General features: G+C 43.7%; 1 protein-coding gene across 1 annotated transcript in view; it reads left to right on the top strand.

The window, feature by feature from the left end:
- LOC109691646 (scavenger receptor cysteine-rich domain-containing protein DMBT1) overlaps positions 1-16,657 on the top strand; it is a 68,832-nt gene that overhangs the window by 24,639 nt on the left and 27,536 nt on the right. The window contains exons 13-20 of the mRNA XM_074077988.1: positions 174-215; positions 910-1,000; positions 3,092-3,190; positions 6,472-6,689; positions 7,342-7,653; positions 8,883-8,946; positions 11,048-11,265; positions 11,565-11,876. Coding sequence (XP_073934089.1) covers positions 174-215; positions 910-1,000; positions 3,092-3,190; positions 6,472-6,689; positions 7,342-7,653; positions 8,883-8,946; positions 11,048-11,265; positions 11,565-11,876 — 1,356 coding nt within the window. The remainder of the gene's footprint in view (positions 1-173; positions 216-909; positions 1,001-3,091; positions 3,191-6,471; positions 6,690-7,341; positions 7,654-8,882; positions 8,947-11,047; positions 11,266-11,564; positions 11,877-16,657) is intronic.

The following is a 16,657-nucleotide window of genomic DNA, read 5'->3' as shown; positions in this document are numbered from 1 at the left end:
GTGTGAGCTGAATTTCCAGATAAAATCATGTCCTTGTAGTGGCTTGCTTGCTTACGTAACATGGAGGGGAGTCTGCCTGCTCGAGGCCCACCCTCACTAGAAAACCACCACTTCTTTGTCTTCATCTAATTTAATTTAGATTCTCTAAATTTACTCATTTTTCATGCATGCAGATGCTGGAGACTGGGCTGCAGATGTGATTCCTCCACCCCCAGGTAGGTCCAATACTGTGAGTTTCCATCTCTGCAAAGTAAAAGAGAAATCTAACCTGTGTCCTGACCTAGACAATGGGGGAACAATGACCAGACTTGTGATTTCTGATTCTGGCTGCACACTAGAATCACCCAGGGAGCTTTTGAAAATTCCAGTGTCCAGGCTGTTTCCCAGACTGGTCACATCAGAATCTCTGGAGTCACTCCTAGTCACTAGTAATATTTTTAAGGTCCCCATGTGGTTCCAATGTCCAGCCAAGGTTAAAAACCAGTGGCTCAGCTGGAAGCTAACAGTCATATTTCCCAAATGGAATTAGATCCCAAACTCTCCTCTCTGATGGCAAATCAAGGAAGGACAGGAGGGGAAATGTTCAATCCCTGCCTGAGAAGACAGTCGATGTGGAAAGGAGAGAAGGTAGAAAGGTTGCATCTTGGGGATGTGAGTTAGAAAATGAAAGCATGCAGGAAAACGAAGATGTATTCAATCAAACTCTCCCAGTGGGTCAAGAACAGACTGATGGCAAGAAGTAAACCTTTTGAGATTCGTCTGTGGGCCTCCTGACTAAGCCAACACAGCAGAGAAATTTCTGGTAACATTCTCAGAGTTGGTGTGCAGCAATAATCTTCTAAACTCAGGATTCCATCTAAATGCAGCACACATGTGATCCTTCCTTCTACCTCTTTCTTCTTCTCATAGATGGGTTCTCAGCTGCCTTCCTCCCTGCCCCTGCTCCAGGGGCTCATACTAGCTCTTCCTTAACCCTGCCCGGTGACCACCCTCTGCCCCAGTAAGGGCCTGGGCACCAGTAACATGTCAAAGTTGACAGTGTACCTTAGTGTTTCAGGGCCCAGAAAGGTGGCTGGCATACACCCCTGTCTATGGTACATTTAATAGAAACGTGGTGATGATCTCTTGTCCACTTTGATCTAAGTCCTGAGTGCATCCCAGGGTGGAGGTCACCATGCATGAGGGTTGCCATCTGCTGTGGAATGGAGCAGCCACCTGGCTGAGACCTCACATTTTCATTTTGAACTGGAACCCACAAATTATGTAGTAGCCCACAAAAGGAGGCAGGGCACACAGAACCCTTTATGAAGATCTAAAAAGTGGCTAAGCCCCTTTTGATTGCCTCTGGCTTTCCGCTTCTTTTCCAGGGAGGATCCATTTTAGCCTGGGCCATAGAAGAGGAATGCTTGATAGGAGAAGGAAGGGCATGGCTTTTTGTTCATCAGCTAGCTCTTTGCCCAAATCCCTTGGTGCCTGGAATTTCAAATCTCAGAAAGCCTTTCTTTCTTCTCTCTAATATAATATTCCTTTTTTGAGTCATAGGTATAGCTGGCTAGAGAAGAGAATGGGTCATGGAATAAAAGAAACTGTAGGAAGAAATGGAACTTTTGTGACAAACAGAATCCCTCTGTGAACATTATTTCAGAAAACCACTTATTGATAGAACATGATACATCTGCTTAGGCATTTAATCATGACATGTAAGGGCAATATTGTATATCAAGCATTTTAACCAAAGCAAATTGCTCCTGAGACACCTATGTTAGAAAAAAAATTCATTCTACTGATAGACAACTCTGTCCTTGACAAGGACTGAGAAGGACGGCCAGTGGAGCATTTGTCTCCTTCATTGCTCTCCTCTCACAGCAGAGCTGGCTGACAATGAGGTTAAGAATTCCCAATCCATCCTACCTGTCTGCTTCAAATTCTTTCCCCTGTAAACACTTCATGTAAAGCTCAAGCAGGTATCAACAATCCAATGGTCAGGCTTTCAAAACTACCTGCAGATTAGTGAATGTTGAAATATGTGCCACATTAAAGTCAAAACCAACAAAGCACATGAGAGGAAAAAGAAGGGATTTTAAGCATCACTGGAGTTCCCCATTTCAGGCCCATCTTCCTTCACGGGAGCCCTTATCCAGCCTACCCTTCCCTATCTTGGCTCTAAGGTTTCTAGTTTTTGACCTTCTGGATTTTGGGCACTTGGTACATTTCTATAGACACAGTGGCATGTTCACAAATCCAATAGTGTCACCATAGGTAATTCCTAGTGACTGATCAGTCTCAAAACAGCCCTTGACTTGGTGGCCCTAGCATGTAAGAGAAAAAAAATTAAGTAGTTGTGTATTGTCTGATTCACTGATGAATCAACTAAAAGAAGTGGGAGGCTGCATACCAGATAAGAGAGAAATGAGTGTCTCCACACCATTTATTAAAACTAGAGTTGTAGTATGTTCATTTGTTTGTACTTAAGTATAAAATGACTTCGTGATGCTAAGCTCTCTCCTGATTTTCTTTGGTTTTGATTTTTGCAGCTTCCATTTCTCAAGCCCCTACACCACAAGGTAACTAAATATTCAAAGTGTGACCTGTAAAGTGTTATATTGAGTGGGTTCATTTTAGTAATTCATCCAAGCAGAGTGAACCTCTGTCTGTCCTGTCTGCTATGATGGGAAGGAATGGGTGGGGTGGGTTGTCCACACTGAAGTCAAACTCTTTGTAAGACAGCAAAATGGAGAGGGCATTAAAGAAGTATAGCTTGGATACCCACACATGCTACATACACTTGTTCAATCTCATTTCCAGTCTCATTCACAATCAATTTTAGGGGGCCTGCCTGCCAGCTATACACATTTCATCTTGTCTTATGCTATTTCAGAAAAAACAGTCATTCACTATGCCAAGCCACAACTATGTCCAGACCAGCACAATCCCTTCCCAATATTCCACCATTGAACTTGGAATTCTGGATTCTACACCTGGGAAAATGCAAGGTGCATGCAAAACCAACCATAGATCTCTTGTCTACTCTCACAGAAGGAAGTAATTCTTGCGGGGGAGTAATTTCCAGTCTTTCAGGCTCCTTCTCCAGCCCCTGGTATCCTATGAACTACCCCACTGATGTGGAGTGCATCTGGGTGATACACGTGGCTGAGAAGTTCCACATAGAGCTGATGATCCCAAGCCTGAAGTAAGCAGCTTTGATTTTCTCTACCTTAAAGACCAGGCTACTTTTGAGTCTGTGCTTTCCTCAAAGTGGTGGCCTTTCCATGGAACATCCTTACACGTTTTAGGTGAGAATTGGTCTAGTCATCTAAGTTGTGGCAGTGTTTTAGTCATCTAGCTCAACTTTCTATTAAATGAGAGAATATCCTATGAGCATCCAGACACCAGGCCGTGGAGCCCTTGCTGGGGTGGCTCACACCTGAAGACCTCACCCCTGCACCCTCACCCAGCTGCATGGGAAACACAGCTTCTTCCTCCTGCTCAATCGTGATCTGTTCTTCATCATTCCCTTGGTTGCTACAAAAGCAAATCTGCTTCCTTTCCCTTCAAGAATTTCTGTCATGTCTCTACCATAAATTTTCCTCTACAAATTACAGGGTTCATTCATTCTTCCCATCATGTATGTACATTGTACTTCCTTCTTCTTTCTCTAACCATCACCCATTTTTTAAAGGAATTCATTCAATTTCCATGTATATTTATATGTATGTGTACACAGCTGTCCCTTGCTATCTGTAGGAGACTGGTTCTAGGATCCACCTTTGCTATCAAATCCACAGACACTCAATTCCTTTTATAAAATGTCATATTATATTCATGTAACCTATACATATCTTCCTGTATACTTTAAATCATCTCAGATTACTTATAATATGTAACATAATATAAATAATTTATAAATAACTGTTCTATTGTTTAAGAAGTAATGACAAGAGAAAAGTCTGTACGTGTTCAGTATAGGCACAATTTATTTTCCAAATATTTGTGATCCACAGTTGGTTGAATCTTCAGATGCAGAACCTGCAGATAGAGGGCTAACTACATACACATGCATATATTCATGTATGCATTCATTTGCATGAATAATTTTTATGGAAAAATTACTTTTTCTGGACTACACTTAACCCTGGTTTCCTCTTTCAATACTGGGTCACTTCTGGGTCATTCTCTCTTCCTGATTTTGTCCTGTGCACAGTATGTCCCAGACTGCTGCATTATTTTCCATCTGTGCTATTGGCCACAAGAGTCTAACTTTATAAATGCTGCCTTCAAAGGTGTAAACAGGGTAGGCAATGGAGTGAAGTAGATTAACTACATTAACCTGTGTCTAAATTCCTTTTGCATAGAGAGGACACAACCTAATGTCAGGAGGTATTATTTATTAAGAGCAAAATATATTTACCATTCATTCATTCATCACACATAAATTTGTTGAAAACAATGTGAGAAGATTTGGTACCATATATTTCAAATCTGTGAAATTCACAGTTTAATATTTGGGTCACAGAATGTTATTTCCACACTTCTGGAAAACAGTTATTCCAAACATCTGTAATGGCCCACACCCACCTGTAATCTAAAGACTGGTGTCCCAACATAAATTCCTACTATAATTTTGAAGTACACAAATCAAGGAGTTGTTTAAGTTGTTGGCTAAAACCAGAGGATAGTCACTGCTTGGGGGGTGGAGGAAGCTTTAAGACTAAATTTATTGATATTTGATTTTTGTTTCTCAGGACATAAAATTAGTTATTGTTTACAAAGTAGTTTTCAACAAGGAGTGATTATAACCACCTACAGGACTTTTGGCTGCGTCTGGAGACATTTTTGATTGTCACAATTGGAGAGCGCCACTGCCATCTAGTGGACAAAGGCCAGGGGTGCTGCTAAGAGTCTTCCAATACTCAAGCCCCATCCCCTTCCTTCCCCTCTGTAGCAAAGAATTACCCAGCACCAATGTCAGTGGTACTGAGATTAAGGAAACCCTGATCGACACTGAACATTACTTTGTTTTTTCTATTTCAATTCCTATAGAACTTTACTTCACACTCAATTTCTTTTAATATTATATCCATATTTAAATAAGGCCATTTCATTTTTCCTAAGTATATCCTGCTTTCTGAGGAAATAATTTTTCAGACTGAAGTGTCATCTATGTGAAAATGGGTAAACTGATGTATTATAAAATTTGGGGGGAATTTATTTGACAAAAAGGATTCATGAATCAGGCAGCTCCAACCAGAAGTGGTTCAGGAGCTCCAACCCAAGGCCTGTGAGGAGAAGGCCTTTATAGGGCACATAGAAGTAAAGCAAGGAAAACATCTGCTTGATTACAGATGGGATGGACAGTTGGTCTATCCTGTTGGAAAGTCCATATTATGTAATTTTAAGTTTGTTAGCCGCTTCTGGTTGAGCTCAAGTTTGGTTTTCTTTGCTACTGACATTTATAAGAAATAGCTCAAGTTGAATTTTGCTTACATTTGTAAATCAAATGAGGTCACTTATGAGTGTCCTAGCTGGCTTGTCTGTTCAGAGATTCTTCAGACCTGGTTTCCATTTTAATTTAAGGCCTGATGCTGCTACACTGTTGCACCTTACACACAAATATTATCACTCACTTTCTCTTAAAAATTAAAAAATGGTTATTTTTAGATTGACTTCTACTTCACTGGAATAAGTGTGTTCGGCAACAGTGGGTTTCCAAATTCAGTTTTTAGTTCCTCTGCAGATACTTGTCCCCACTGCACATGGTGAGACTTTATAATGTAGGCATCAGAGGCTCCTTTGATGCATATTTCACATTTTGTTAGATAGTTGTTGGTGTGCTTTCCACATGTATTTATTGAGCCCTCACTCAGAGTGAAGAGTCCAGTGCTGAATGAACAGACAAGCTGTCTGCCTCTGCAAGTTTACATTCTAAATGGAAAGACAAGTAGTATCAGAATAAACCATTAACTCAACAGGGTAATTTCAGAACGTGATAAGCTGCTAAGTGCTGTGAAGTGAACACAGTAGAAACCTATCATGCTTCACTGAAGAGAAGGAGACAGCAGTAGGTAGGAAGGTTGGAACACCTCTGGTCATCCAGGTTAGATGACACATGTGACAATCTGAACATTGGAGAGTCCTCCCACCAGGCCCTGGAGCATCTTACAGCTGTCATCATTTCTCTCTGCTCAGGGTCCTGAACATTTTACTTCTTGAGACCTTCTTGGGTACTTGCCACCACCTCAGGAAGTCATAGGCATTATGGGGACACTCAAGGTAGAGAGGAAGAGGGTGGGAGAGACTGGAAGCCAGGATTCCAAATGAGAAGCAGTTGAAATTGGCTGAGTGAGAAGGGGACAAGGTAGTCCCAGGAGGGAAGCACTCAAGTGATGAGTGGGAATGTGATTGAAAGTTGATGGCATGGATGATTGCTGTGTCCCTTAGGGAGACTAATGGTGCCTTCCTTCATTCCTTCAGACTAGAGGACATTTATGGGTGCCCTTATGACTTTTTGGAGGTGTTCGATGGACGGCAAGCTGCCTCGCTCTCCATGGGCAGAGTCTGTGCTGGGACAGAGCTCACATTCCTCTCTTCTTCAAATGTCATGACTGCAGTGTTTAGAAGTGATGCCATGGTCACCAACACAGGGTTTTATGCTCTGTACAATGCAGTTCAGCAAGCTGAAAGGCAGAGTGGTGGGTATCCTAACATGTGCCTTGATGGGTAGTTATGTCTAGCTTGTGTCCTTTTAAGAGAGGAGACTCTTTCTTCTTTTTCAAATGTAGCCCAGGCTGGCCTCGAACTGGCAATCCTCCTGCCTTTGCTTCCCAAGTGCTGGCATTACAGTTGTGCACCATTATGCCCAGCTCAAGAGAGGAGACTCTTTCTAAATATGACCTGATAAGTGCTTTATTGATGGTATCCCAAGCAGCATCCACCCTGACACTAAACAGCCCTCAGTCCCAATCCCTACCCCTTCTCACCAACTGTCACCCTCGTCCACCACAGCATCTCCACTGAAAACACATGTGGCTGACATCTCCTGTCTTACATTGTTTGTGTGTGTTGATAGAGAACCTACTTGAGAGCCTCCTTTCCCAAAGAAAAGGGAAAAATCATTCTTGAACAAAGCTATCACAAAATTAACTACATCAGTCTACCTGCTTCCTGCTGAATTCAGCCAGGACTATCCTAGGAAATCTGGACACAGGTCCACCCTACCTAAGGTCCAACAGTCTAATAGGGCAAAATGTACCCGAGCACTGGAGGGCATTTTCAACCTGTAGAAGGTCCTAGAGTTTGAGAACAGTTCCATTGCTCAGAAGTCCCTGTCTTCCTGTCCTCCAGGTATGTTCTTGCGACTGGTAAATGGCAGCCACCGGTGTGAGGGCCGGGTGGAGGTCTTCTACAATGGCACATGGGGTACTGTGTGCGATGACAGCTGGGACCTAACAGATGCCAAGGTGGTGTGCCAGCAGCTTGACTGCGGGGAAGCTCTGTCAGCCCCAGCTCAGAGCTACTTTGATGGAGGAACTGGTCACATCATGCTGGATGGCGTGCAGTGCTCGGGGAATGAAGACAAGGTGTGGCAATGCACACACAATGGATGGTTTGCCCACAACTGTGGCCACCAAGAGGATGCCAGCGTCATCTGCTCAGGTGAGCACTGTGAGCACGTAGCACACCTCAGTGGGAGAGAGACTCACCTACCTGTAGCCTCAACACCAACAGTCCAGAGTAATGAGCTCTGGACTTTGAGACAGTATTTTAGGTCCATTTGTTAAAGAGTTAGTTTTCTTTCTCTTAGAAAACTAATGCTCAAGATCCCATCCAAAGAGTTATGATGAAATAGAGGGTTAGTGTCATCAAACATGGTATTCCTGGCAGGGAATGCCCAAGCACTGGTAATAATCCATTTTCTTGAGTAAGAACAGTAGCTAGTTCCCAATGGGTGCTAAACCCATGCCAAGCCCTGTTCTGCAACCAGTACATTTGTATTCTCATTTAATTTTCACGACCTCTAATAATGTCAGCTGTTCACATCTGTACTTCATTGGGAAGGCACCAAAGGCATATCCAAGATCACATGCAGGCCTGCACTCCAAAAGTATTGCCTCACTGAACTTCAGCTCAGTGTCAAAAACTGAGCTTGACTCTGTTACATGAAGTCAATCACCCCAATAACTGACCAAAAGCAGATAAATGCCATGCTACATTTGAGCCACCCAGATGTCACTGATCTCAACCAACTTGTATAGAACTTGATGCTACTTTCCCAATGACCCAAAGAGAAATATATTTTATCCTGAACAACATACCTGATTTTTCTTATGAATTATGTGATCACCTTACTCAACCCACCTCTTATCCTCTCACCTGTCTTGGAACAGGTATCAAAGGCAATCCAAGTGGAGGACCAACAGGTACCATTTGTCCATACAGTTCATTTATTTATTTGCCAGATCCCTAATACCTGGCTATAGTTCTGAGGTTGGGGCACAACCTAATTAAATTCTCTTTTGGTAATTAACAAGAGAAATGCAGCCCATTTGGGGCTGACAAGATGGTGGGACTGAGAGTGGGAAGAGAGGTAGGAAGAAAGGAGGCTCAGATTCATCGCAGCTACTCCCCAAGTCAGCATCTACTTAGAGCAATGGTCATGCCTTGAGATGTGGGGGCAGTGAGGAATTAAAAGTCCCAGGAATTAAAAATCCTCAGCAAGAGTTGGGTGGAGCCACACCTGTCCACACACTTAGGGAGCCAGAGTCATCTCTGTCCACTGGGCACAGAGAATTATCACTTTTGAGGGCCAGTGTTCTTAAGTATTTTAAAACAAATGCTCTGGATGAAAGTTCTTGCTCATGGTATTTTTTTCGGTATTTTCACAGGCAGCACTGATGATAACACATTTACAGGTACTTCAACTTTGCTTAAGCTCTTTGTGTGGTCTTTGTATGTGCTTTGTTTTCCATTTTAACCTTTTCTGTGTCTAGATGGATATTCTTTTCTCCTTTTATGTATGAGAAGAAGCCACACAGGGAGATTTTAACCAACCCCACACCAAATCCAATATTGTAGCTGTAATTGGATACTTTAAGTAATTTTGGCCTTGATTTCAGCTAGGATTTGTACATCATTGTTAAAAGGTAAACTTTGGCACATTAAAATTTTAAAGAATTCATTTGGGTGGAGAACAATTTTGAATTGAGACCTCACCGAGGGAGCAGAGAAGATTGAGTAAATGTGGAGCCTGGAAAGACAATGTTTGATAGGTGAAAGTGGAGCAGTGGACTTCTTTGGCTCATTTCAGTGAAAGTCCCTAGCTAGAGGTCAATTGGCAGTTTCTGATTACTTAAGATGGTTCCCAGTGAGTTGAGTTTCAGTTTGCTTATGTAGGAACCCAGAGCACTGGGTCAGTTTAATATCCTTCCAATTAATTATTTTAACAAATTCAACTAGGGATCTTCTAATGTGAGCTGTTTTACATCACACTGTACTAAGAAAGGGTACTGTATCTTGTACTGCATTTGCATGTGTATGCCTATCTGTGAATGTGGGTTCATAGAACACGTTCAACCACGTACACTATCACTTTCTCTTCACAAAAACACATGTAATGAGCCTGCCTAGCAAGTATGAAGCCCTGAATTCAAACTCCAGTACTGCCAAAAAAGCAAATAAGCAACAACAAAACAAAACATGTGTTGAACATGATTTGTTCAGGAGGACCGTGCTGGGAACTTAGGAGTTTCCTTTTAGTTAGCAAATGCAGTCCTGACATGTTTTCCTTACTTCTTCTTGTTGTTGGTTTTGTTTTGTTTTTTGTTTTTGTTTTGAGACAGATCTTTGCTATGTAGTCTAGGTTGTTCTGGTTTGGTTTTATGAAACAGGATCTCATTATATGCAGACTGGCTTCCAAATCAAAATCCTCCTGACTCAGCCTCCCGGGTGTTGAGATGACAGGCATGCATCACCACGCCTGGCTTGTTTTCCTCACTTCTGTTCTCATTGTATTCCATTTTGATGGACCCCACCAAAAAAAAAAAAAAAAAAGACAGAGAAGGTCAGTGGTCAGTGTCCCCTTCTAAGGGGATCTCCTCACTCTCTTACAGATGAGAATTTCCATTGTGGTGGTTTGCTTACAAATGATTCAGGATCTCTCTCCAGTCCTTGGTATCCTAAAAAATACCCTACGAATGTGGTATGTGTCTGGGTCATCCAAGTGGATACCAGAGCTCACGTCAAACTTACATTTGAAGTGATCAAGTAAGTAGCTATTCCTGATTGTCCTATTGTGTTCCCTCTATTTTACTGCCTCCCTTCCTCTGTCCTCCGAAAAACTTCCCTACTGAATTTTCAAATGTGAGCTTGGCCTGGAGGTTCATTGTAATAGTGATCAGTATTTTAAATGTACAGACCTTGTAGCCCAGAAATTCCAGTCCCATGAGTTTTGTCTACAAATACAAAACTCAAATGCACTGAGGATAGTTATGGTAGCATAGACCTAGTTCATATAGCAGCAAAGACTGGGACTAAAGTGGCTGTCTATCAGTAGAGGATCAGTGAAACAGATTTGTATGCACACATCCCGTCCCACGCATGGTGGGAATTGCCACAGATGAGCTGCAAGAACACCGTGGTCAATAGTACTTTCTGATGCCCTTTGTTCTAGGACTCTGTAGAAGGAAATAAAAAGAAACTGTTCACTGGACCTGCTCCTGGGAAGGAGAGTGGAGTGGGGGGGACTAGTAAGAGACAGGAGAAAATTTTACTTTTTACATAAGACATGAATGCCATTTTAAATTCTATTACATGTGCTTGTTAATACATAGCCATAAAATACCATTGAATTAAAACTTCAAAAATTGAAAGACATTTAGAAACAGGAGAGTACCTTTTGCCCATGTCAGCAGGGTACTCCCTCCTCCAACCCACAAGAAGAGGTGTAGGCTTTGGGTAACTTTTCCCAACCCTTCCTGGGCTCATCTGGGTAATTGCTAACTGAAGAAAAGCCCAATGGACTGAGTTTGAATGACACCATTTCACTTCACAGAATGGAAAACTTCTACGGCTGTCCCTATGACTTCATTGAAATCTTTGATGGGCCACAAAATGAATCTTTTTCTCTGGGGAGGTTCTGCTCTGGAACAACCCCAATATTTACCTCCTCGTCAAATTGCATGACCGTGGTGTTCCACAGTGATGAAATTGTCACCAACATTGGCTTTAATGCATCTTATGAGTCTCTGGTACAAGATGAGAATGACACAGGTAGGTCTTTCAATCATTTCAGCCCCTGACCCTGCTTGGTGACAATGGTGAACTTGGTTGACCACTCACTCCACTGAGCATGAGTTTCCCAAGCTGCTTAGGAGTCACAGCTCCCCAGTGTGACTTGGAGAAACTGGTTGAGCACCCAGACTGCCCTGGACGCGTGTACATACATCTTCTGAGGTTAGAGTGCCTTTACACTATGCACAACCCTGTCTCCAAGCCTGGTTCATTCACAGTGGTATTAACAAATGTCATTCCACCTGAGGGTAGTGACCAAGTGTGCCTGTCTTCCCTAGGTGTGGCCCTCAGGCTGACCAGTGGCAGCCACCAGTGTGAGGGCCGCGTGGAGGTGCACTACAACGGCAGCTGGGGCACAGTGTGTGATGACAGCTGGGACCTGCGTGATGCCCAGGTGGTGTGCAGGCAGCTGGGCTGTGGTGGACCTGTGGCAGCCCTTGGACGGGCACATTTCAAGCGAGGCATGGGTCCCATAGCCCTGGATGACATGGAGTGCATGGGGACAGAAACCAAGCTGTGGCAGTGTCTTCACAGTGGTTGGTTTTCCCACAACTGTGGCCACCATGAGGATGCAGGTGTTATCTGCTCACGTGAGCCAAGTTCTGAGCTGGGGGGTGGGTAAGGTAGTAGGCGGGATAGTAATGACCTTCCAGTTCTGGAGCTTTCTGTGTAAGTGCACGTAAAGCAGGAGGGGAATCCCAGATGGAACCAAGGCCACTCATTTTACATGTAACTCAGAGAGTTTTCCTAACATTCAGGAGCCAAGGTCCTGGCTCAGGGACCTTATTCCTCAGCTTTTCTCAGTTGGGTTTCTGCAAATAAACTCAGTCGTTGGAGTTAAAGTTGCCACCTATCCTGCATCCTGCTGGGCTGGCTAGGAAGAGGTAAACTGGTTTATCAGCTAGAGAGGATAGGATGAAGAGGAAAGGAGGATGGAGCTACTGGAAGGTTCTGAGAGAAGAAGACAGAAGTAGAGGGACAGAATTAGTATTCTAAATAAAGCAGGAGCTGAGGACATATACCCAGTGTGGAATCAGAGGACAAGGTTGTGGCTTATAGAGCCAGGAAGTTTGGAACCAGGGCCCTTAGCTGTTAGGGCCTACAAGGGCCACCGAGGAGCAGCTCTGATTTCTCTTGTGTCTCTACCATGTCCTCATGGAAGACCTGGCCCAGCTCCACTGTCCATACCTCTCTCCCTGTGCTGTTATTTGTCTCCATCCTTAAGACAAATGCAGTCCTGCCCTTTACAAATTGACATTTACTCAGGGAGGCAAACTGCCCCCCACCCCTCACCCACACAAGCAGGAAGAATTACAAAAACAAACCAACTGGCAAGATAGTATCCCACACAAGGTGACCACCATAGTGGCCACAGTTTGCCAAAATGAAAGAAAATAACATTACAGTATCTGGCAGCAAGACAGAAATTACCATGGTAACTCAGGGCCTAGATGGGGTGTATCTGGTTTGGGGTTTCCCCCAAACAAGACTTAATACATTTCTGATTTGAATAAGCAAGTCTTAAACCACTAAGGTTTAAGAAGAATGAAGGGAGATAACCAGCCACACTTTTTGTGTCTTTCTTTTCTTTTTTTTCTTTTATTATTCATATGCGAATACAAGGCTTGGGTCATTTCTCCCCCCTGCCCCCACCCCCTCCCTTACCACCCACTCCGCCCCCTCCCTCTCCCCCCCAACCCCCTCAATACCCAGCAGAAACTATTTTGCCCTTATTTCTAATTTTGTTGTAGAGAGAGTATAAGCAATAACAGGAAGGAAAAAGGGTTTTTGCTGGTTGAGATAAGGATAGCTATATAGGGAGTTGACACACATTGATTTCCTGTGCGTGTGTGTTACCTTCTAGGTTAATTCTTTTTGATCTCACCTTTTCTCTAGTTCCTGGTCCCCTTTTCCTATTGACCTCAGTTGCTTTTACGGTATCTGCTTTAGTTTCTCTGCGTTAAGGGCAACAAATGCTAGCTAATTTTTTAGGTGTCTTACTTAACCTTGTGTCTTTCGTAGCCTCTCTGCCTCACCCTACACCACCAGCTGCTGTGAATTATGCAACTTCAGGTAATTTCAGTTGTTCTTAACTGATTGGCTATAACTTGCCTCACAAAGTCACCGCCACAGGCAGTCAGTAGCAGTTTACAGGACAAATGCCCTGTGTTCCTCATTTACCAGCTGTGTGGCCTCCAGCAAATCTCTGAACAGCTTCACAGTTCAGTTTCCTATGCTGGATGAGGCTGAGATGGATCACTTACCTCCTAAAGCCATGTTGGGATCTGGTAGCCCTCTCTGTAAAGAGTGACTAGAGCAGTGCTTGATGTACAACAGGGCATGCTAACTTGACGTCATCCATTATCTCTGACTTTGTCCAAGGCCAGAACACTGCAGGGATTTATCTCTGTACACTGCTTTGTACTTGGCAACGTTAAGAATGAGAAAGTCCAAAGTATCACTTTTTAGTTTGCTCTTGACTCTGTTTGGCCCAGAGGTTGTTCTATTTCACCATTGTGAGCTGCTATTTCACAGGTCTTCTGCCAGGTGCTAGTGGCTCATGCTTGTAATCATAGCTACTCAGGAGACAAATACCAAGACTGTGCTTCAGACCAGCCCAAACAAATAGTTTGTGAGACCCTATCTCAAAAATACACAACACAATAAAAGGACTAGTGCAATGGCTTAAGTGGTAGAGCTCCTGCCTAGCAAGTGTGAAGCCCTGAGTTCAAATCCCATTAAAAATGAAAATCTGTCAACCCCCAGCTTTGGTTTCTTGAGCTTGTATGATGAATTGGCTCTCATTCACTGTGCACACACTGGTTGGAGGATGAAGGGGGTACCCCCTACAGAGTAAGGACACCAGATGGGAAACTGGTTTAGAGCCAGAAACTATCTGTAGATAATCCAGAAGTTGGAGAGCCCATTGACAATTGACCAAGAATGTGTCTGACAATCAAGATGTATAATTTTCTTCTTTTCTTTGTGTCTGCCCTTAGCATCTTTTCCAAAGTCAACAGAAGTGCCACTATCAACAGGTAACACATTTTTCCCTCTTCAGTTGCCTTGCCTTGTAGAGTGTGAGGTCAAAAGACTCCATCATGGAGACAGTGTCCATTTCCATCTTCCTGCATGGCCTCAGGCTGACCCTGTAAGTGACTGCTTCTGGAATAAGAGTTTAGACTCTCTGGGTTTACCTAGAAAATCTGAGACTAGACATGAGAGGAAAGAAAAAGCTGTAAGGTATAACAATGGCTTATAGGGACTGATTGAGAAGCTGGCTCCTAGAAAGGCTCAGAATTTCCTGCTGACTCCCAATCTCTACCCAGTCCCCCTAGAAACTCACCTTGGCTGTATTTTAAGAGTATACAAAACTTCTACTCCCTTGTGACATGCTGCCCTTTAAACATGGGCAGCAGCCTCCAATAACTGCCTTTCATATTCCCTGGAATATATTTACACGTGGGTCACACTTGATCCTAGAAACAACATACACTGGAACTACTGTTATCCTCACTTGAGCAACAAGTGAGGTAGTACACACACACACACACACACACACACACACACACACACACACACACACACACACCGGTTAGCATGTATCTGATTGCTTCCCATGAAAACTACACCAAACTCAGTGAGTGTCAGAAACCAAGACTTTACAACATGCAGTGAAAGGACAGCTATATAGTGGGTTATGTCACTGGCCCAGCTGGCCAAGGAACAATCGTCATATTTTTAACCAGTCATAACCTTGAAAAACCCACTGACTGGACCCAAGGCAAAAATTGAAATGAGGTGAACAGAACAAACAGGCCTGTGGAGTTGTTGTTCTTGGCTCTCAGTGCACAATTCCCAGGAAATAGCTGGCTTTTCTGGTGACCTCTGGGGATGAACCTTCATGGAGGCTTTGAATGTCCGTAAAGATCTAGGCCTGAGGCTGCTGAACAGGGCAAGCAGGTATGAGGGCTGAGTCAAGGTCCACCATGCCAATACCTGAGGTACCAGGTGGTCTACAGACATCCTGGCTGTGGTCTGGCCATGGCTGCCCTCCCAGGAGCCAGCTGAAGCATCCTCCTCAATGATGTTAACTGCACAGGAAGGAGTCCTTCCTGGGTCAACACCCTCCCAGGACTGGTTTCCTTACAACTATGGGTACCATGAGGATGCTGGTGTCATCTGCTTGGGTCCACAATGGCCTGTCATATAGCTACCCAAGCCAAACCCAGAATTACTGATAAATCTGGAAATGCCTCCGTGCCTTGAGCCTTCCCCTACATCCATGGATGTAGTGGATTTCTGTTCCAGTGCTTAAAAATGTATGCCCACTATGCAATATATGGGGTGGCAACTTGAGGGTGTGCAGAGGTCAATCAGTTGTAAAACAAAGAAAGTAATAGTATTTATGTCATAGAGTTGCTGGAAGGAGTGAGAAAACCCACACTGACATTTGGTCAAAATTTTAACAACTATAAGCACACAAAAATATTGCTAATCTGTTGTTCTTATTTTAGTTCTTTCAGAACAATTTTCTCAAGAGTTTTGAAGCAGATAAAAATAACCCACACCAGGGGAAAAACCACAGATGCTTACGAACAAGTGTTTACATCCACCTTTTTTGAGTCGAATTTAACAGAGACAATGACCTTTAAACCACTCCACCACCCTGTTTCTAATGGCCACCTCTCTCATGTTTCCTTTCACTCTGCAGTTGCTGTAGATGCTGGACATTCAACTGTCTGTGAGTTCACATTGTTGTATTTGCTGGCTGGTAATAACATCTAGTGCAGGGGTCCCCATACCGGGTCTCTCTTCCAAGCTTTAACTCTCCTTGAAGTGCCCTGAGCTCCACACTCTTTAAGAAGATGAAGGTTCAGGGCTGTTTTCCATTTCCTTGGGTTCCTACTATGCACCCGCAGGAAAGGCTGCTCCACTAGGCTGAGGTGTCATCCTTCTGCATATAACCCAGGAATATCCACAGGACTCTGAAACACCAGCCCTTGACCAAAAATGGAACCTCGTGCAACAGAGGTCTTGACAGAACAAGGGAGGGCAGGCATACTTGGAGGGAAGTTGGACCTGGAGGGCAACTAGACCTGGGGCAGGTGGACCTTGGGTCAGGTGTGCCTGGGAACAGATGAAACTTGGGGCAGGTGGGCGTGGGGACTGATGGACCTGGGAGTCAAAGGGCTTGAAGCAGGTGGACTTGGGGCCAGTAGGACCTGGAACAGAAGGACTTGGGGTAGATAGATCTGGGGGCAGGAGGGCCTGGGGCAGCTGGATGGGGCTGCTTAAAGGCAAACTCACTTATGTGATTTAGATGGTATTTGAAAGAATATGAATTTGTATTGTGTTTGTTTAGAACATA

Source organism: Castor canadensis, chromosome 7 (assembly GCF_047511655.1).
Source record: "Castor canadensis chromosome 7, mCasCan1.hap1v2, whole genome shotgun sequence".
NCBI classification, from domain to species: Eukaryota; Metazoa; Chordata; class Mammalia; order Rodentia; family Castoridae; genus Castor; species Castor canadensis.
This window is presented reverse-complemented; position numbering and strand designations above follow the sequence as displayed.